Source organism: Rutilus rutilus, assembly GCF_951802725.1.
Source record: "Rutilus rutilus genome assembly, chromosome: 4".
Lineage (NCBI taxonomy): Eukaryota > Metazoa > Chordata > Actinopteri > Cypriniformes > Leuciscidae > Rutilus > Rutilus rutilus.
The window spans coordinates 50,395,364-50,418,233 of record NC_140212.1 but is presented as its reverse complement, the minus strand read 5'-3'; the positions used below and the strand labels follow the sequence as shown (position 1 = coordinate 50,418,233).

The 22,870-nt window shown below is 38.3% G+C and overlaps 1 protein-coding gene across 3 annotated transcripts; it reads left to right on the top strand.

The window, feature by feature from the left end:
• Positions 1–1,357: 1,357 nt before the first annotated feature.
• LOC311289590 (uncharacterized protein) lies at positions 1,358–12,598 on the top strand. Of its 3 annotated transcripts, none has more exons than XM_084407702.1 (3): positions 1,358–5,732; positions 11,915–12,010; positions 12,099–12,598. In XM_084407702.1, the coding sequence occupies exon 1, from the start codon at positions 1,571–1,573 to the stop codon at positions 5,513–5,515; it is 3,945 nt and encodes a 1,314-aa protein (XP_084263828.1). In that variant the 5' UTR covers positions 1,358–1,570; the 3' UTR covers positions 5,516–5,732; positions 11,915–12,010; positions 12,099–12,598. The 3 variants fall into 3 exon arrangements, with proteins under 3 accessions (XP_084263828.1, XP_084263829.1, XP_084263830.1); XM_084407703.1 differs by having other exon boundaries at positions 12,084–12,598; XM_084407704.1 differs by lacking the exons at positions 11,915–12,010; positions 12,099–12,598 and adding an exon at positions 6,015–6,468.
• The last annotated feature ends 10,272 nt before the right edge of the window (positions 12,599–22,870 follow it).

Sequence of the window (22,870 nt, the reverse complement as noted above, 5' to 3'; positions counted from 1 at the left end):
AGAACAAGCTAGAGCTATGTCACCGCCTGTGGTCAGACTGAAAGCTACTGCAGCGCCATCTATCCCAATCTCGTATGCAAGCCAGTCATTCCCAGCTGCTGTGGTCACTAGAGACATTTCTCAACGGTCAGCCACATGGCACATGACACAAACTACCACTAATGCCACATATGGTGTGACTCCATCATACTTTGGTGCCTCACATTTATCTGCACCACATGTAACTCTGCATCAGCAGACGTTATCTAGCACCCCAGATTTTCGTCCTTCGTATCAGCTTACCTCATCATTGCCACGGACTGTTACATCGGTGAAGCTGCCTCTAGTTACAACAGCCCACGCAACATGTGTGCCACCTGTCTATCATTACAGACTGATGTGTCAAGTCAACCACAACGGCAGTCATTCACCATTCCAGACCCTAATCGACCTCCATCATCGTTTCCAGGGTATTATGTCACTCAGCCTCCTACACACATTCCAGGACAGACCTGGTATGACTCTCCAGCAAGGTATCAGCCACCACCTCCAACTCCTGTTTATCAGCCAATACCTACAGCACTTCCACTCCAGCCAGTACCAGTCCCAAAATTACCGAAGCTTGTGAATGATAGTGAGAGAGAGTTTACTGATCTGAAGATGGCTTTGGATAATCTCCTCAATCCTCACACTGAGCTTACTGAACATTATAAATACAGGGTGCTGATGGAACAGTTAGTTCTGGAGGAAGCAAGGTTAATAGCCCAAGCATGCCGACATCATCCTGCGCCCTATGCAGCAGCTATGACAGCATTGCAACGACAGTATGGCCAACCTCATCAGCTGGCACAAAGTGAAATTGCATCCTTGTTGAATTCGCCTGATATTAGAGCAGGGGATGCTAAGGCTTTCCAGAGTTTTGCACTCAATGTTGACTTGTTGGTAGGCATGTTGATGTCACTTGAGGGGCCACAAGGACGAGAACTCACGTGCACAGGGCATGTTGACAGACTTCTCAGTAAGCTACCCAAGCACTACAGAGATAGTTTCATTGAGCACCTCCAGCTACGAGGCCGACTGAGCACTGACAGCCTCAACCCGTATAACCTCCATGACCTCGCTGACTGGTTAAAAGTGGAGGCAGAGGCTCAGCGTCTGTCATCTAAAATGGTACAGCGCTACCAGACGGAGAGAGTTCAAGCCCATAGAGAACGTCAACCCATTCTGAAGGCCCAAACTCGACTCACTGCAGTTTATCATGGCAGCGACCAACCCAAAGAGGTCAGTACAGTACATTATGTCCATCCAGAGCCCGCACATGGTCAGCAATTAGTCAAGAAACTGAAACGTCTGTGTCTGTTCTGTAAAAGTCAGGAGCACTACTTGTCACAGTGCAGTCAAATCACTGAGCGCTCACCTGAACAGATTCTCAAGTGGATAAAGGACGGCAAGAGATGTTGGAAATGTGGTCGTACAAGTCATAAATGTGAGGAATGCACGCTAAAGAAACCTTTGTAGAGAATGTGGCAATATACACCTCAATGTCCTGCATTCCATCGCCAAGGAGGGTCCCAACCTTGTGTTACTTACGATGTCTGCCGATCGAGCATATCTGACTTCCCCCAGCTCCACAGGACGTGTTTACCTAAAAGTCGTCCCAGTACTGCTGTGGAAAGGCAAGAGGTCTGTACCAACATATGCTATCTTGGATGATGGGGCCCAACGGAGTATTGTTCTTCCAGCAGCAGTTCAACAGTTAGGACTTGCGGGCAGGGAAGAGATTATGGCCCTTCGCACCATCCGACATGATGTCACAGATTTGAAGGGACAGTCAGTTGATCTGCTGCTCTCCACACAGTCAAGTCCAAATGAAAAGTACAGTCTCACAAATGTGTTTACTGCTCCTCTCCTCACATTAACTGAGCAAAGTTATCCCATTAAGAGGCTTCAGCGATGCTATTACCATCTCAGAGGAATTCATCTTCCATCCTTTGATAAGGTGCAGCCCCTTCTCCTAATTGGGTCTGACTACCCAAACCTGATCACAGCTAAGGAGCCCATCAGACTAGGACCAGCTGGTGGACCGGCAGCTGTACGTACACAGCTTGGTTGGGTTCTCCAGGGACCAGATGGACTTCTCCCACATCAGGTACCGTCATCACAATGCTTATTCACTTCTCTTACTCCAATTCGAGATCCTGTTTATCAACATGTTGAACGACTGTGGCAACTGGACGTTCTCCCATACCGCAGTGAAAAGCTGGTAACAAGATCAAAACAGGATCAAGCGGCTGTAAATATGCTGGAGACCAGAACACAACGTGTAGAAGTTAATGGCATCTGGCGATACGCTACTCCACTCCTTCGTGCACAGGATGGCCCGCCTTTGAGAGGAACTAAGGAGTCAGTCTTGTCCCGCCTCAGGAACACTGAGAGGCATCTCAGCAAAGACCCCAAGAAAGCTCAGGTGTATGAAGCTGAAATACAGAAACTCCTTGATTCAGGGTATGTTGTTAAGGTACCACCAGAGAATCTGCAGCCCAATGAGGAGTCATGGTTCATACCACACCACCTTGTACACCATAATGGCAAAGACCGGATGGTTTTTAACTGCTCCTTTGTGCATCTGGGTATCTCCCTTAATCAGCAGCTGCTTCCTGGTCCCAGCCTTGGTGCCTCGCTGATGGGAGTTCTCCTTCGGTTTCGGCAGTATCCAGTTGCCATTAGTGGTGATATACGCGGCATGTTTCACCAGGTGAGACTCCTACCCGAAGACAAACCTTTGTTGAGGTTTATTTGGAGGAACATGCGTAAGGAGGATCCGCCCGACGTCTATGAGTGGCAAGTCTTGCCTTTTGGGACGACCTGCAGTCCCTGCTGCGCTACCTTTGCTCTACAGACTCATGTTCGCAGCCAGCAGCCTGGAAATGAAGAAGTACTGCAGTCTATAGAGCGAAGCTTTTACGTAGACAATTGTCTACAAAGTCTTCCCACTGCTACGGAAGCTAAGCAACTGATCGACAAGATGAGACCTCTTTTAGCCTCAGGGGGCTTTGAAATAAGACAGTGGGCTTCTAACGTACCTTCAGTCGTTCAGCATTTACCATCAACGGCTCGATCAGAGAGCATTGAACTGTGGTTGCAACAGTATAATTTGGATCCTTTGGAACCAGCTCTGGGTTTGATGTGGCGCTGTCTAGAGGATCAACTGGGTTACCGTCATCGTGCCATGGTAGAGCATCCTCCAACGATGAGACACATTTACAAGGTTTTGGCGTCACAATATGACCCCCTAGGGTTTATCATTCCCTTTACCACACGGGCCAAGATTCTTGTCCAGAAGCTTTGGGCCAAACCAAGGAATTGGGATGATCCGAACCTTCCCACAGACTTACTAGAGAAGTGGAAAATATGGGAGGAGGAGTTGCCTGACCTCAGCAAGATCAAGCTTGACAGATGCTACATCCCTTCCAACTTTGATGTGGAGACATCAAAATTTAACTTGCATGTGTTTGGTGATGCATCAGAGGTGGCTTATGGATCAGTTGCTTACCTCCTTGTTGAGCAGCATGGAGAGATCCATACCTCCTTTGTCATGGCCCGTTCTAGGGTAGCCCCCAAACGACAGCTGTCAATCCCACGTCTTGAACTCTGCGCAGCTCTGACCAGTGCCCAGCTCGCCAATTTCCTCAGCCAGGAACTGACCATCCCCATAGAGGAGGTTACATTATGGACTGACTCTACGACTGTCCTGACTTGGATACAGTCCGAGTCTTGTAGATATAAAGTCTTCGTTGGGACAAGAGTGGCAGAAATCCAAGAGTTGACAGAGCTTCATTCATGGAGGTATGTAGATTCCCCTAATAACCCGGCGGACGATATTACTAGAGGGAAGACACTTACAGAGCTGGCGAACCCAAGCAGGTGGAGTCAGGGTCCAAAATTCCTTCGTGAACCACCAGATCACTGGCCAGTCACACCCCTGATAGAGGCCCAAGATGACATATCAGAGACGAAGAAAGTTGTCTTTTGTGGTCTAGTAGTTAATGATCAAGGTTCTGGCATTCCTGATGCATCCAAGTACACTTCCTGGAAGGACTTGATTGATGCTGCTTATCAGTTTCTTCACGGGGCGGCCACCCAAGACATGAGCATGCAATACCCTGATTACCGAAGTGCGGAAACACTCATATTGAGTCAATGTCAGGAGGAGACCTTCTCAGAGGAACTTAAGGCCTTGAAGGCAGCGAAAGCTGTGCCTACATCCAGCCGTCTGAACACACTTGCACCAGAGTTGGATTGCACACTAGGACTGATCCGTGTGGGAGGAAGACTGAGGAAACTGGATGGCTTAAGTCAAATGGAGATTCACCCAGTGGTTTTACACCCACACCATAAGGTGACTAAACTTCTCATAAAGCACTTTGATGAACGCCTTCTCCACCCAGGACCTGACAGGGTTTTCGCTGAACTCCGTCGCCACTACTGGATCCTGAGAGGCAGACAAGCAGTAAGGCAACATCAGAGAGAGTGTGTGGAGTGCCAGAAGTGGAGAGCCAAGCCGACTGTGCCAATCATGGCTGACTTACCTTTAGCTCGCCTGCGACTGTACCAACCGCCTTTTTTCTCAACTGGAGTTGACTGCTTTGGGCCCTTCATTGTGAAGATTGGCCGTCGCACTGAGAAGCGATGGGGAGTCATCTTCAAGTGCTTGACGACCAGATGCATTCATCTCGACCTCCTCAACAGCATTGATGCGGATGCATTTTTGTTGGCACTTAGACGCTTTATAGCCCGCAGAGGCACCCCATCCGAAATCCTCTCGGATCAGGGGACCAATTTCCGAGGAGCTGAGACCGAGCTAAGGGAAGCTTTCAAAGTAATGGAACCTAAACTGCAAGAGTTGTTGGCTAGTCATCAGATCAACTTTAAAATGAATCCTCCTGCCGCACCACACTTCGGAGGCGCATGGGAAAGGGAGATTAGATCAGTAAAGTCTGCCCTGCGTGTAGTTATCGGGAGCCAGTCAGTTCCAGAGGAAGTATTACGTACAGTACTGATTGAAGTAGAGGGCATTCTCAACAGCAAGCCATTGGGATACGTCTCATCTGATGTTGCAGACATAGATCCGGTTACCCCTAACATGCTTCTTATGGGGCGGCGAGATGCTTCACTTCCCCAGGTGATCTACACTCCCGAACCACTATCCAAGCGCCGTTGGCGACATTCTCAGACCATTGTGGATCATTTCTGGTCATACTACATCCGACATTACCTTCCAAGCCTCCAGACTCGCCAGAAGTGGCAGCGAGAAACCCAGGATTTAATTGAGGACACGGTGGTAATGATTATGGATCCGCAGCTTCCTAGAGCTCAATGGCTAACTGGTAGGGTTGTCAAGTTAATTACCAGTGATGATGGACACATTCGGTCAGCTCAAATCAAGGTTAATGACCGCTTATACCTACGACCTGTGGCCAAACTTGTCAGACTTCCAGTACTTCCGGGTGGAGATGACATCGACTCAAAGGACTAGGGAATTTATCTTTACACACATTAGCTATGCTAATCTGGGGGCGGCTGTTCTAAATTCCCTACATGAGAGTATAGGAGAAGGACTTTTATTATGAAACATTTCACTGTGTATGCTGCTGGGTAGTGTTAGTTTCCGCTATTCCGCTATTGTGTTTTCTTTCACTTTCACTGGCCGTTTGCTCCGCCATTACCTCAGGTGTTAATGTGCGTGATTGAATGTAAGTTTATTTATTTATACACAGTTAAAAGTGATTTATGTTTGTTACATTGTTGTATTCAAATATTCAGCTAGTGCAATCGAACTTTACATTGTGGAAAACATCATAATATGAGAGTTATATACAGTGAATCACGTGTAGATGATCGCAGCTGTTAATCCTATGTGGCGTTGGTTTACATATAAATAAGGTGTCAGTAGTGAGTTGCTGTTTATGTTTGTATAGGCAAACTTAAAGTCATTAGACATACACTGATGTATCTTTTTATTCTGTTTATTCTAGAAAAACCACATTCAATACCTTGTACAGTTAAAGGAAAACCCAGTACAGCTGGATGATGTCAATGTGTGTGAACATTCCAAGATATAAAGAGTTTAACAGTTCCCAGTCTCCTGTCACGCTTCTTACTGGAGCCCCGTAGTGGATGAGCATTCGCCTACCTAGATTCAAACCCTACAGTTCGCAATACGCTTACAGGCTACATCCAAGGATGGAAACATCTCAGGTTTTAGTGATTAACACGTTCTTTCAGTGAATTTTTCGGGTGAATGTGGTAAAAACCAATAGGAAAAAAAGTACCACATAAGACGTGATATTGACATTTTGAAAATGTTGAACATGACGCATATCGTCGAAGCAACGTTAAAAAAATGTTTCAGCCACGTTGTGAAAATACTTATTTATAACGTTTAAAAAACCCGACATCTGTCGTATTAAATACGTAGGATAAAAACGTTGTGACAACTTTTTCACAACGTGAAAAAAAAAAAAACTTTTTTGCAACGTTTTTGTGTTTGCTGGGTAGTTTGCATAGTGAACAAAGCACCTTTCTATTCGGCCGTAGTTCCCGTTCCCAGAAGCCGCCATTACTCGATATTTAAACGTAAATAATTAATGTGACGCGTCGACGCCAGTGGGGATTTCTTTAAGACTGCAAGGGAAGCTCGGCTTCCCCTATAATGTCAAAAAAGTTATGGTCAAATATGTACTATTGTGTTAACATTTTATTGACTAAAAAAACGCGTTAGAAAACGTTAATCTTAAAGACGAGTTCGTTCAGAATCAGTTACATATAGGCTAGCAGGTCGGCTGACTCGATTTCCTTCTCATACATTCCCGTAGCGTCACAGTGCATTTCCCTGTTGAAGCCCAGAGTCCATTGACTTCAAGGGCTTTGAAACTAGACGGTCATTGGATAAATGCTGTGATTATGTCCCGCCCACGGACGCTCAGCGTCTCTGGAGGTGAATGAGGAGTGGGCTGGCCCGGACTCCGGGCTTCCGCGTGATGATTGGAGGGGCTGCATCTCCGTTTGATTGACAGTGATTTCATACGATAAAAAGTCGCTGCTGCTGCAGCTATTCGAGCTCAGTCCCATCGCGGATTTTTCAAGTGATAGTCGAAAGACAAACTGCTGCTACCTATTTCTTGGTATTTGCTTGTCGAAATTGCTAGCCATTTTCCATAATACATTTCACACAATTATACATTTATAGGCCTACCTTTATTATATTATTACTCAGCCTATTATATTTTTTTATAATATTATTAGTAATAATTAAAACAATAATTATTAAAATAATGAAAATATATATATTATTAGTAGTAGTATTATATATACTTTATTATATTATTATTTATACCGTTATTATATTATTACATTTATACAATTATACCTAACTCTGCTGGCCATTGAGAGGACACTGGTCAAGTCACTGGAAAAGACGCCTAGTTGGAACGACAGGGTCACAGAGCATTTTCTTGAAAAAGAACGTTGGGCAGAATTTACGTATAAATAAATGGACAATTTTTATAATGTAGGCCGAAAATGAGCTTCCCCTCTTTGAAAGACCAGCAGCCGCCACTGGTCGACGCATATTATGCGTGTCGACATATTTCATAGTCGACGTAATCGATGACGTTGACGCGTCGTTGCAGCCCTACTTTATTTACTAGGATACTCATTTTTACATAATTTTGTGTGAATTCGTCCGTACAAGCACAAGACGTGAAAGACAATTCAATTCAGTATTCGTGGGCTGTCTATCAAGACGTTGGTTTGCGGGGCACGCGCTTCGGTTGTTTGTGTTCATGAAACTTCTTGACCTGCACACGTCCTGTAATAATATAGGGAACCACTCGTTATACATAAATCAGATAACAGTTCATGTTTTACTTATATATATACGGTTTAGTTTTAATCCAAATAAAATGTGCTGAGTGAACGATCAGCAATCAAGAGCATTCAACCGAAGTGCGCTCGCTCTTTCTCTCTCTGATTGATTTGATTTGATTTCACATCTCTCTCTCTCGTCAGTTAATTTATTAATCAGTTAACGTTATTAATAAGCTACATGCCTAGTTTTATTTTATTTTCCATTGACATCCGACTGAACTACAAACTTTCCACTGATTTAAAGGGATGTGCTCAATCCACTATGCATTTTTCTCTCATCAGCTTGAGCACCACAGCTGTGTGTTACTGTACACGCGCTGCCTGGTAGGCCTATCGGTTGTTGGTATCGGAGCATTTTTACGAGTGCGAGTACATGAGCTTGGTTTTGGTGCATCCCTATTTTTAGTAATTCAAGCACTTTTCAAGCACCTCTACTTGTTTTCATGGGTTTTCCAGGACTTAAATTTCAAAAAGTCAAATTCAAGTACTTTAAGTACTTCAAGCACCTTGTACGAACCCTGTGTTTGCTGGTGAAGAAGTGTTCTACCTCACCCATCTGCCTCATCACATCCTCAGATTCTTAATATCACAGCCTACTGTAGTTCTTGTGTTTCTGCTCGCCTCTTCTCTTTTTCTGTTCTTTCCTTCAGTGATTCTGCTTGTTAACAGCAGGTGTTCATCACTAATGCTCAATCGTCAATCGATTAATATACTTTAACACTCTGTGGAGTGGGACCATATGAACACTGAGCCGTGTTGATTTAACACTGAGGATTTCGACCTGTCTATCCACAACATCCTAACAACACCATAATAACCATCTTACAAAGCTGAAAATGAGGCACCATTTAGTCTGGAACCTGAAGCGACCTTCTCGAGAACCTCTAGGAACCCTTTACTCAGTTCAATTCAATTCACGTTTATTTGTATAGCGCTTTTCACAATACATATAATTTCAAACCAGCTTTACAGAAAATGCATGAGTCCATATTACAATCTAGAGTCTGTTATCAGAGGAAACTGTCTAAGTTATGCATTTCAGAAATGTAGATATATAAAAATCACAGTTGGCTAAAAATGTATTAATTTAAACAATGTAATAATTGAATGCAGAAACAATTAGTTAATTGAAGTAATGAATACTTGTTAACAAATGATTATGACATTTATAAAATATAGCTAAATAAAATACAATATATATGTAAAATATAGCCTTTAGGTCCCTCAAATACCCTGAATGGTGTCTCTGTGAATCTATAAAGACTAGACTTACTCTCAGGAGGAATACTTTCTTTGCTGTTTCTTCTACTGGTAGGACGAACACGGACCACACCTACAGAAAAAAAAAAAAACATTTCAATTATATTTGATACTTACAGCACAGTAATTCCACACCTCAGTTTTACTAAATAAATACTGGCAAACAAACAACAAAGCTTTCTTTCTGCTAAAATGCATTGAATGAGCTTCTGTTACTGCCACTGTTCATTCTATTGCTCTATCATATTTGATCTTTCATTTAATAGCACAGCACATATTTAGAGCAGCTCCAGCAGGGCTCAGTGCTGAGGATTGGGTTAGTGTAACAAATGTTGAGATACCAGTGAAATATAAATTATTTAATCCAATTTTGATACAACAAAAACTACCAGCCTAATTAATGTGAATTTAAAACATTAATAAAGGTAAGCAGTCAGTAACAAAATAAGAGCAAATAATCGAATTACAAATCGGACAAATAAATACAAAAATACATAAATACGAAATTTGAATAAAGCAATCAAATGTGAAAAAAAAGCATATTCATTACTGTATAAATTAAATATAGATGGATATTTTTTTTAAATTGAAAAGGGTAGCCTATTGATTCAAGAGCAGTGAGTGATTTATTTGTCCTTTGTTTGATTAACATTGAAACACAGCATCAGTTTATTAGACTGCTGTCCCTTTAAGACCGAACGCACAGACGCCCATCTGAACATGACTACGTTCACTTGAGATATAACCAACTTTGTTTACTGGGATACTCGCTAAGACAGGCTTTTTTACATAATTTAGTGTGTTAATTCATCTGTACAAGCACAAGATGTGAAAGAGAATTCAATTCAGTATTCACGCGCCGTCTATCAAGACGTTGGTTTTTCGGGGCACGCGCTTCGGATGTTTGCGTTCATTAAACTTCTTGACCTGCAAGTTTTCTTTCAGCTTCTCCGGGATGAACATGAACACCATCAGTGACTTTCTCTGCTTGTTTTCTTACTGACTTACACGTTAGGAAGCAGTTCCTGGTCCTGCGAAGAATGTTGGTGGAAGTTACTGTGGAAATCAACAGACATGAAGAGTGTGATTATTATCTTAAGAAAAAGTGATCATTGAATCAATTCCTATCACTTTTCTAATATGATGTTCTAGATGATATTAGATGGAGAAAATGAGAGGAATTGCAAAAATCCTCACTTGAAAAGACAACATTTAGTTCAAATGATTACTTGCATAACCAATTTCAGACTGTATAAAAATAACACATTAAAAAATTGAGATTAATATTTACCCTCCATTGAACTGGCTCCAACAGGAGCAGGATCCTCAAAACTGCCCTCAGCCTGAGCTGTGTGAGAGAGAAAGAGATCAAATGAAAATACAGTGACATTAAACCACACAAACACATCAGCAAAGCAAAGAGGAAAGTTTAGGCTGAAAGCCAGTAGTTATTAGCCTAGAAATCTAGACACACCCTAGCGACAGCAAAATGTATTTTGCAGCCAGGGTAGTCTAGCAACTCTCCATTGACTTTCAAGCTGGAAAAACCTAAATTGGGTCAGGCCAATCACGTTGTGTATAGAGTAGGCGGGGCGGGCTTAACATAATGACGACAGAATTGTGACGGTTCCCTGCTACTTGAAAACAAAGAAAACTTTCGAATCGGCTTTGGCCGCGACTCTGGAGGACTTGAGTTTAGTTTTTCTTTGAGAAAAGAGCAAAGAACGGCACTTAAGTCATTCTTAAAAAAGGAAGATGTGTTCGTAGTTTTGCCGGCCAGATTCAAAAGTTGAATCTATCAACTAACATTAGCTCTGCTGTTGGGAAAACGCTCTGGTTGGTTGAAGCGCTGTCCTATTGCGGGCAGAGGGAATCTGAAAGACAGCCGTTTATCCCGCCCCTCGGATTGAGTGTGTCTATGGTGAGTTGCCAGACCTAACATCTTGATGTAGGTCTGGCTTGCCAGGCTAAGTAGTTATTCATTTATATTGAAAACATTTACTCTGAGATATTAATAATAGAAATATAGTATTACAAATATATTTGTATTTTTTCCTAAATGTATTTCAATTATATTTAGAAAAAATATTCTTTAGTTTTGCTTTTATTTTTTTAAACAGCACATTTCATTTTAACTTTTATAAGTTATACATTTGAACAATTTATGCTTTTCTTACGCAGTATTTTAGTCTTGTTTCCAGTCCAAATATCTAAAAAAAATTAAATCAAGAAGCATTTACTAGATGTGTAAAATGACACAAGAAATTATATCTTGTTTTCTGTCAATCAAAATTAAGTGAGTGTTTTGCTTAAATCGAGCTAAATTATCTGCCAATGGGGCAGGGAAAAAACTGAATTCAAATGGAAAATAAGAAAAATTATCTTAATTCAAACAATATATAATCAGTGTCTGCAGTGAGCTCTTTCGACGGCGCCTCACAAGCTCAGCTTCTTGTACGTCTTCCCGGCGGGAACACGACAGCGGAGCGGCACGTTCACAATAGCAGCTTCTGAAGAGGTTTTCTATGGCGAAGAAACTTCTATGTCTGGCTTGTTCAGACGGTGATAAGCCAAAGGTCTGAAGGAGAAAGATTCAGTGGAATTGGCTTTCGGTGCCACTTTACAAAGGAAGAGTGCCAACAGCTAATCATGCACTTGAACGCCATAGAAATGGCCTCTTTTCCCTTTATGCTGAACCACTGTTTTAACCTGTTACCTTGCTTGTGTTTGTTCTCTAACTGTTTAGCCACATGGTTCTGGTTCATCTTCCTCAGGATCTCCACCATGATCTTCACAGCTTTTTCTGGTCCAAAACGTTTCTTCATCAGATCCACTGTGTCAGGTCGGTCTGCATTTTCCAGATCAGCTTTCTTAAAGCCCTTACGGTTTTTTAAGTGCCTTTTAAACCTCTTCAGTTCCTCTGTATCTAGATCATCCAGAGCCTCCAGAAGCAGTTCTGAAACAGACGCCATCATCCTTCACTGATTCACTTCTGCAGGACAAGAAGATACACAAAGTCATCTGTTTTGTGTTTAACAGCTATAACTACTTTTAAAATATTAAATTATTGCCTTTTAGTTTTATTAAAGGGTAACTAAACCCTAAAACAACTTTTTTCAGTTAATGATCTGTAAGACTGGGGCTTTATTAATGCTGTTCATTAATTCAAGTAATTTTTTTGACATTTGGGTATAAAGTGTCTTAATTCTACAATATATGGTGTAAAAACGCCTGAGTGCTGCCCTCTTCAGGTTGAACGTTGGCTATTGCAGTTGAATTCTCCTATTGGAAGTTGTGGTGTCCTGTGTAATAAAGTTGCCAGCCACCGCCAGGGTTTTTAATCATGTTGTATGAATATCTGAACATGCAATATATCAAAAGAAAGAGCAGACCCTCTGCTTTAAATAATAAAAAAAAGTATTTATTTTAACTTCATCCAATCTTTTTTTATGAACACTTGAATTTGGATAGGGTTCATGAAAAAGCAACATTTAAGCAAAAAGCTGATAAAATCATGTTTTTGTCAATGACTACATCCCGATGGGATTCAGAGCGATGATCAAAACACAGATGGAGTAGATCGAGTCCATCAACACCCCCAAAGCTTCACAGTCCTGTACCTCGCCCTGGGTCAACATTCCATCAGGAAGTTTTTATTTATAAGCTGTTTAATGTTGATGATCGCATTATGGCGGAGAAGCATTTTCTTACAAATGCCAGAAATTTCTGTCAATGGCAGGGAAAGAGTTCATATTTGTCTGATGATGAAAGTCTGGAAGCAATGGGAACTTTAAATGTATAGGGGCTTTTGCACTGGGTAGTTATAGGAACTAGCCACCAGGGTGGTTCCCCAAAAACTATTTATCCTATAGGGCCATTTCCCTGATGTACAGATGGTGCCCAACCAGAATGCCTATTACCGCCGCACCAGCTGAAATCACCGCGGCGAAAATAAACCAGCCGCATTTCAAAGTCGTTCCCGAAATGACCGCCAGGTGGCGCAAAGGGACATTGTGCAAATCAGCAGCAATTGCCGTATTTTAAAATGTAAGTGGGTTAAATATAAAACCCTAAGCCTAATAGGCATATTTTTCATATATATAAATAGGCCTATTAGGCTACAACAGAATAGAACTAAAGATAGAATCAATTTTAGAACTGAAAAAATAGAATCAAAAGTTAAAAATAGAGACGATATTAGGAGCAATGACGCTGAATATTTTTACTATTCTATTGAGGAATTAGATAAATGAAGAGCTCTCGTGAGCGATACAATTGCATAGTAATTTATAGTGATTTCAAAAGCAGTCCTTAAAAAAAAAAATACATGGAGTAGTGCGGCATAAATTTTGAGAGATTACGCAGAACGCGTTTTAGTTAAGATCCTGGTTTCAATGCCCTTAATCTATATTGGCTTGGCTACTGCTTTAAAAAAATGTCACAACGCGTTTTGAGATTGTTTTGAATTAAACATTGAAGTTTAAAATGTAGTGTTTTGGCACACCAGGCCGAGTGGCGTTACGCATTGTTCAAAAATCAGGTTTTATTCTGGCATGTTGAATTGGCGTTAGAATTTTTTTTTTGATTTATTAGATTTAGATTTTAGATTTCATTAGATTTATTTTTTCTCATAACAGCTAAAATAACTTAATATATGCCTTGTCTTAATATGACCTACTTAATATAGGCAATAGGCATATAATAGCCTATATAATAAATTAGCAAAACTTGGCCACTAAATATTTAATTTTCAATTATTTTAATTATCACAATCAAAGTTTTAATTTTATTAAATTGAACAAGCGCAACAATCAGCATTTAATCAAATATTCTAAAAGATGTAATATTAATAATAATGTTATTTCAACATAATATTTCGTTATATCATAATATCGTTTTGTCGACATAATATGTGTGCGTGCAAATAAACAAGATGTGTATTTGTAAATCCGGTGATGCGTGCATTGATTTTTATCAATAAACTAGTGTTTTCTGACAGTGTCGACTGCAAAGATGAAGTTGACGATCGCCATATTTGTAGTGAACGCACCTAGAGATAAATGCACATAAAGACATAATCTGATTATCAGAGAGTAGCCTTTTCTTTTCGTTTTGAATTATTTCGTTTGAAGACATTTCAAGCTTTGTGTATTTGATGTATTTATCATGTCTGTGTGAGGCATATGCTGAGTTTCGTTAAGTTAGGATGAGATGCGCTCCAGCTGACGTGCAACGCAAGTGACCGCGCGGACGCCTCCATGATTAGTGTCTGTTATATTTGCTTCTCTTACTTATTAAATACAGGCAATTGGTTGATGAAAAATTGGTTAAAATTAAGATACAATTTATAGAAAACGAAATTCACTTTAAAGAAAGGTTTTCTACTAAACAAAACTTACTGAAGTGGTCAAAATCATGTCTGACCCACTCCATATCCATCTCTCGATATAGCCTAATGCATCCTATCTTACTCGTGCTGTTCACTTTTCATATTCAACATAGATGGAAAAAAATTAATTAAATGAAACCTTGTAACGAATTCACACTGTAGGGTAGACTGTGTACGGTTGAGACACCTTAAATAACTTGCGTTCGCAGCAAGCACAAGTTGTGATTTTTGCTGTGCACTTGCATATTAGTGTCAGCTGGGAAGGAAATATATACCAGACCTCTTGGAACTTTAATTGAATACATAGCGTTGGTAAAGCATACTGAAATTACATCCCTACAAATTTATTAGGCCCTACTGAAAATAAATATATCGAATTTAAGCAAAGTAGCCTAAATGTTAAGACTGTAAGCCCTTTGCTTTTTACTTAGCCTATAAAGGACTCTTATAGCCGACTTTGTGTTAATTTAATTTGTAGAGGATTTTTTTAACTCAAACATTAACACTGAAATAAATGAAACTAAATTATTATAATTTTTTTGGCACAGACCACGACGAGTGGCATTGTTCTAAAGCCAGGTTTTATTCTGGCATGTTGAATTAGTGTTCGACAAACGCGGCGGCGCGTTCATTTGAATGAAGAGCGCTTCTCGCTCGTTTGAGCGAACACACACTGGAACATTAGGTCACGTCGCGACGAGTGAATCGTGGCCGAGTGGTTGAACTTACGTTACGATCATTTAGATGACACGGGATCGAATCCCGAACTAACTTGGAATACTGATATTTTTATATTAGCCTATTAATGCATTTTATAGTCTATTGTTGATGCAGAGAGATTTGTCTAGTTCTAAAACATAGTTTTTTGCTTATAGCCTATTTACAAAATAAAAATCACCATGCATTTCCATTTTACACTAAGGAACAAATATTATACAATAACTTTACTTCTGTAGCCTATAATAATTCCAATCGTAATTTCAAAAGCAGTTCTGTTAATATATATATATATATATATATATATATATATATATATATATATATATATATATAGGCTATATGACGTTTAAATGACAAACAATAAAATCAGAACCAGTATTTGCGTTCATGGTTCCAGTGGCAGTAATGCATCCACGGCTTTTCAAAATGTCACAAAGCGGTTTGAGATTGTTTTGAATGAAATATTTAAGTTTATAATGAAGTGTTTTGGCACACCACGACGAGTGGCACTCTTTGTTTTGTTTTGCAAACTCAGCTAGCCTGTGGGGGGTTTGGGGAAGGCAATAGTTGCTTTATCGTGGGGGTGCAGGACAGAGGTGTTAATGTTCCGTCTTTCATATGGAGAGTGTCGGAGCCAGCCTGATGAGCAGGCAAATGCAAAGTTATTTTAAAGGGATAGTTCACTTTGAAAATAAATTTTGGTATGTTTTAGCTTACCTCAAGGGCATCCAAGATGTAGGTGTCTTTGTTTCCGCAGTAGTTTCAATTTTGATATTTTTAGGTCAAACCGTTCTTGTCTGTCAGTCATTTCATGCAGGTCTACGGTCACTGTCTCAAAGAGCATGCACAAAGTCCAAATTAAAACAATTCCCCATCGTCCAAATTAAACAATTCCCCATCGTAAGTACACATTGATGGCCTAAGACACGAAACGAGCGGTTTGTGTGAGAAAACGAACAGTATTTATATCGTTGTTATTTCTTGAAAACAGCACACGTCCAAATGATCTGACAGCACGGGCGGGTATAGATATATACATAGATGTCGCATTGGCTACGGTTTCGTTTCAATGAACTGCAGTAGCGAAGGCGACATCTAGTGTATACATCTATACCCGCCCGCGGGCGGGTATAGATGTATACACTAGATGCGGGTATAGATGTATACACTAGATGTCGCTAGGCTACGGTTTCGTTCCAATGAACTGCAGTAGCCAAGGCGACATCTATGTATATATCTATACCCGCCCGCGCCGTCAGATCATTTGGACGTGTGCTGTTTTCAAGAGATAACAACGATATAAATACTGTTCGTTTTCTCACACAAACCGCTCGTTTTGTGTCTTAGGCCATCAATGTGTACTTATGATGGGGAATTGTTTCATTTGGACGTGGGGAATTGTTTTAATTTGGACTCTGTGCTTGTGTTTTGAGACAGTGACCATCGACCTGCATTATATTATTATTAGAATTTATTAGGATTAACCCCTTGAGATGTATCATCTCGTTTTCGAGGGGGTCCTTACAATGAAACACAATTACAACTTAAAGAACATAACAAGATTACAATTAACAATACATCAACAAACAGGCAAAACACAAAAACACCACCCAAAAAATAAAATAAAAAGAGCAACAGTACACATAACAACAACGACAGTTTCAATGATAGCATGTGCAATCTACTTTAAAATAAGATAATATAGATTGTTTAAACAACCGAAAAGAAGTAATGGATCTAATATCTACAGGCAAATTATTCCAGTCTAGTACAGCTTTAAACATAAATGCTCTCTTACCAATTGTTTTTCTAACACGAGGAACGAGAAAGTAAGTCTGAACAGAATGCCTAACTTGATGGTTTGAAGAAAAGAGTACAAAGTATTGTTGTAGATAACTAGGATAATCAAAGTAAATACATTTAAATATAAATTGGAGCCAGTGAGTCTGCCTTCTCACATTCAAAGATGGCCACTGAAGTGCATCATACATTGTACAGTGGTGAGTGGAAAAAGAACATCCTAAAACAAATCTGCAAATTCTATTATATGCCGAATTAAGTGAGACAAGATCAGATTTTAATGCCGTCTGATAAACCACATCACAGTAATCAAAAAACGGAAATATTAATTGAGCAACTAGTTTCTTACGAACACTATAAGAGAAGCAATTTCGAGATCGATGCAAGATACTCATTCCAACATTGACTTTTCGTAAAACATGATTAATGTGTGGTTTAAAGGAAAGTTTAGAATCGAGCCATAAACCAAGATATTTAATAGTGTCAACTCTATGCAGAGGAGTACCGTCTTTACATGATACAACACAAGAACAGGTTTTAGAATTAAGTTTATGTCTAGAACCAAAAATCATAGTATATGACTTGGTTTTATTAAGCACTAATTTATTAGCCAAAAGCCAGTCTTGTAAACTATTAAAATCCGATTGAAGAGATAATTGAATTTGTATAGGATCAGAATTACATGTATATATGACAGTATCATCCGCGTAAAGTTGAACCTGACAGTTTTTAAGAAGTAATGGTAGATTATTTACATAAATAGAAAAAAGAAGTGGTCCCAGAACTGAACCCTGAGGCACACCTCTTTGCTGAATCAGAAAGTCAGATTTATTCCCATTTAGGACAACGCATTGTTTCCTGTTGTGCAGATATGAATTAAACCACAAAAATGTATTTTTTGAACAACCAATAGCATGAAGTTTATCTAGAAGCAAATAACGATCAACCAAATCAAAAGCTTTAGTCAAATCAAGAAAAATAGCACCTGTGAGCTTTCCATTATCTGAGGCTGAAAACACATCATTTGTAAACTTAAGTAATGCAGTAGTTGTGGAATGATTAGACCTAAAACCAGATTGAGATGATGATAGAATATTATTGATAGATAAATAATTTGAAAGTTGTTTATAAATTAATTTTTCAAAAACTTTAGATATAGAACATATAATAGATATTGGTCTATAATTATTAATATCAAGTACATCACCTCCCTTATAAAGCGGAGTAATGCGTGCACATTTCCAGATCACCGGCAACTCACATGTAGACAAAGAAAGATTAAATAAATCAGCTAGTGGATACATAAGAATATGTGAAGTTAATTTAAGATACCTATTTTCAATTCCATCTAATCCTTCACCACTAGTCACTTTTAATTCATCAATAGCACTCTGAACATCAATTGGAGCAATCTTCCCAAATGAAAATGAACTATTACATGATGCAGTCTCATTACAAATATCAGTATTCAAGTAAGAGGCGGATACTAAAGTAGACCAAACTGAAGAAAAATGCTGATTAAATTCTTGCGCAATAGATAAGGAGTCATGAAGTATTATATTATTATTAACTCTAATTTGATTAACTGAATGTTTATTTGATGTATTAATAATGTTTTTAATTTTATTCCAAAATTGTTTAGGATTTTTATAATGAAAAGAAAGACATTCTTTATAATAATTAGACTTTGCATTTCGAGTTTTTGTTTTGCTCAAATTTCTCAAATGCCTATAGACTTCCCAATCAGCATTACTTCTTGTCTGACGAAATGTTGTCCATGCTTTGTCCCTTTGCCTAAAAAGACTAATAAGTTCCGAATTAATCCAAGGAAGATGATTGCCCTTAACCCTAACAATTTTCCAAGGTGCATGCTTGTCTACAACATTTATAAACTCAGTATAAAAAAAATCCCAAGCGTCTTGTACATTAGGAATTAAATTATATCTATTCCAATTAATAGAAATCAGATCATGAATAAATAAATCTAAATTCAGTTTTTTATATTGTCTGATTTTAATTAATTTTGGTGGCAATTTAGGTACTTTAATTTTCCATACACAGAATATAATCGAATGATCACTAAAGCAGTCAGACATCACACCGGACCTTAAAAATCTATTTGGGTGTGAGACAAGTATCCAATCAAGAAGAGATTGTGTGCGAGAAGTAATTCTAGTAGGCTCAGTAATTAATTGGGTAAGATTTAAATTATTAAATATATTTTTCTCTTTATTACATGACGTATCCAACCAATTCTTATTGAAATCGCCTAATAAGATTAACTCATTTTTACCAAAAACTGAATTAATAGTGGATATCAGGCAGTTAAAGGACTCCACTGGTGAAGAGGGTGGTCTGTATATGCTCCCGATGATTATACATTTATTTAAATGGAAAACCACCTTAACAAAAATACATTCAAAATATAAAGGATCAATCGAAGGTATAATTAATTCAGAAACAAGACCTGTAGATACATATATAGCCACACCTCCACCCCTGGAGCACCTATCCGATCTGTAAACAACATAATTTGTTAAGTTAATTTCATTATCCGAAACATTGCTATTGAGCCATGTTTCGGAAAGAGTGATAATATCAGGCTTATTTAAATCAACCCACACACGAAGTAAATCAATTTTACAAACCAAACTTCTAATATTCAAGTGAATGATTTTTAATCCCTTAACCTTATCCAGCTTGAAAAATAACTAACAATGATACTGTCACTGGTCAAATATAAGAACAAAAATAACTGAATACAAAAATTCATTACAAGGGTGCAAAAACTATCAAATAAACTGATCACAACAGAACAAACAAACAGGACATAAAATACAAAACATATAAACAAAAACATGACACCCTTCAAGACTAACCCAGCTGCCCCAGAGACCATGTCCCAGGGCACTCCAGTGAGTAAACCAAATAATATAGGTCAAAAACCGTCTCATCAACTCAACTCAAACAGCAATAATAATAAAAAAATAAATAAAGAAGAATGTAACTTAATGAAAAAAAAATAAAAAAATAAAAAAATAGAAAAGAAAAATATAGGCTATATGCCAAACAGTAGCTCTGTGTGAGGTAATACAGAATCCAACGCTCCAAAATAGTATTTCACATCACAAAACTACCTCCACACAATAATAATAATTATGCTACTAACAAACTTCGGTTATCCAAAAAATCAGGCCTCTCTTCAGACAGTCAATAAATTATCCTGGTGAAGTCTGAGGTGACATGTAGACAGCTTCAGCATCTTTGTGGCAGCTAAAACGCTGCTGTTTGCCATCAACAAAAACACACAACGTGCAAGGATATCTAAGATAATATTTCATATTAAGTTCGCGAAGCTTACGTTTAACAGGATCAAAGCTCCTGCCCAGCAAGCAATTTCGCGTCTAATAGACGTCTAATAGCCGTCTAAACACAGCCCAGACGTCTAGGCTAAATCGAGGCTAATTTTGGGCTGTCAGTGAAAATCTAATAGACGTCTAAACATAGCACAAGAATAGACAGCTATTGAATGACTACATATATACGTCTAATAGACGTCTAACCATAGCCCAAGAATAGACAATCAGACAGCTATTGAACGACTATATTTATACGTCCAATAGACGTCTAACCATAGCCCAAGAATAGACTAGTCATCAATTAGACCGCTATTAAACGACTACATATATACGTCTAATAGACAGACAATATGGGTCTAGGCTAAAACAAGGCTGATTTTGGGCTGTCAGTGAAAATCTAATAGACGTCTAACCATAGCCCAAGAATAGACTAGTCATCAATTACACTACATATACATGTAATAGACAACAAAATGAGGCATAAGGATTCTTTTCACTCAAATATAACAGGTTCTCATAAATGAAAATCCATCCAAACTAATTGAATATAAAGGGATTTATTTTGAACAATTATATAGACAACAACAACTTAGACAACATTCAAACATAAAACATTGGAAAAATATGTAAAACAAATTAAGATATTAAAATTTTTAAGAATTAACTGTTTACTTTTGACCCATAACCCCCACCCCCTGCCCTCCCTGGTGCTTGTTTGAAATGATTAGAAATTGCATTTTTTATTTCACATTCCGTAGCTGATGGAAAGCTGGTCATCACTGCGTCTGCCAAATGAGAAAAAGGAAATAATTATTGCTCAAGAAAAGCATTGTTGACAGTCATTTAACTAATTACAGTCAATCACTTTTGCTAGGATGCACACTAGAGCTGGCCAATATAGAGTTAACAGAATATAGATTGAGACTATATAATTTATATCAATATAGACAATTTATATCAATATTATAAATTAATTAATATCAATAATTGAACATTTTTGCTCGCGTAATGGTGATGCAATACGGGGTGTAACGATACGCGTATTGAACAATTCTGTACAAGGCATATATATATATATACATATATAGGCTATATACACACACATACATACATATACATACATATATATATATATACATCTGAAATTTTCTTCTCGAATGTTCATTTTTATCAAGCTCATATATGCAAGTTCAGTAATTTCACTTAAATGGCAATGAAAATTACCTATTAATTGTCATTTAAGTGAAATTACTGAACTTACATATATGAGCTTGATAAAAATGAACATTCGAGAAGAAAATTTCAGATGGCACTTAGAGGCTTTTGCATCTGAACTCTTCATATATGTGACCCTGGATCACAAAACCAGTCTTATGTTGCATGGGTATATTTGTGGCAATAGCCAACAAACATTGTATGGGTCAGAATTATAGATTTTTCTTTTATGCCAAAAATCATTAGGATATTAAGTAAAGATCATGTTCCATGAAGATATTTTGTAAATTTCCCACCTTAAATATATAAAACATTATTTTTGTGGATGGATGCAGCACTATCGCCAATAGAAATGGACAACTTTAAAGGCGATTTTATCCATGTTTCGATTATAAAAATGTAAAGTACTGCGGAAACAAAGACACCTACATCTTGGATGCCCATAAGGTAAGCTAAAACATATCAACATTTAATTTCAAAGTGAACTATCACTATAAGTCATTCTTTATCACTTACTCATATAACTCTAATAAACATAAAAAGATACTTATAGGCGTAGTTCACTTAAAAAAAAAAACAAAAAAAAAAACATGTAATCATTTACTCACTTTCACTTGGTTCCAAACCTGTATGGCTTTCTTCTGTTGAACACACACAAAAAATATATTTTGATGAATGTTGGTAACAAGACATTTAATGGTAGTCATTGACAAGTGTTCTGTATATTCAATTGTTGTACTTTGTTGACTGATTGCTGGATAATTTGCAATAAACAGTGTCTTTAAATCAAATAAAGTGGATTACATCACTCCAGTTCTGAGGTTTTTACACTGGCTATCTGTCTGTCAAAAAATTCATATCAAAAAACTACAGTTGGTTATTAAATTAACATTTTAAGGCCAAAGTAAATTTATAATCTTCTGATGCACTATGAAGAGCAGACCTCTCAGGTCATCTGGGACAGTAGCCAGCTACTTTTATATCTCCAAAGTCAAAACAAAACATGGAGAAGCAGCATTCAGTTTTATATCTGAAACAAATTCACTGAAAACTGAATGTATGCTGCATATTGTAATTATTTAAAAACAAGTGTAAAGACTTTATGTTTGCCACTACCTTTTATTAATTGGAAAGGAATATTTTTTTTTTATAATTTCTTTTCATGTTGCACTATGCTGCAGTTAAATTTTATGTAAAGTACTTACAAAATTTGCTTTAA

Bases quoted from the DNA above. Each gene is read 5' to 3' on its own strand.
- LOC311289590 (XM_084407702.1), top strand. From the start codon at position 1,571: ATGTCTGCCGATCGAGCATATCTGACTTCCCCCAGCTCCACAGGACGT.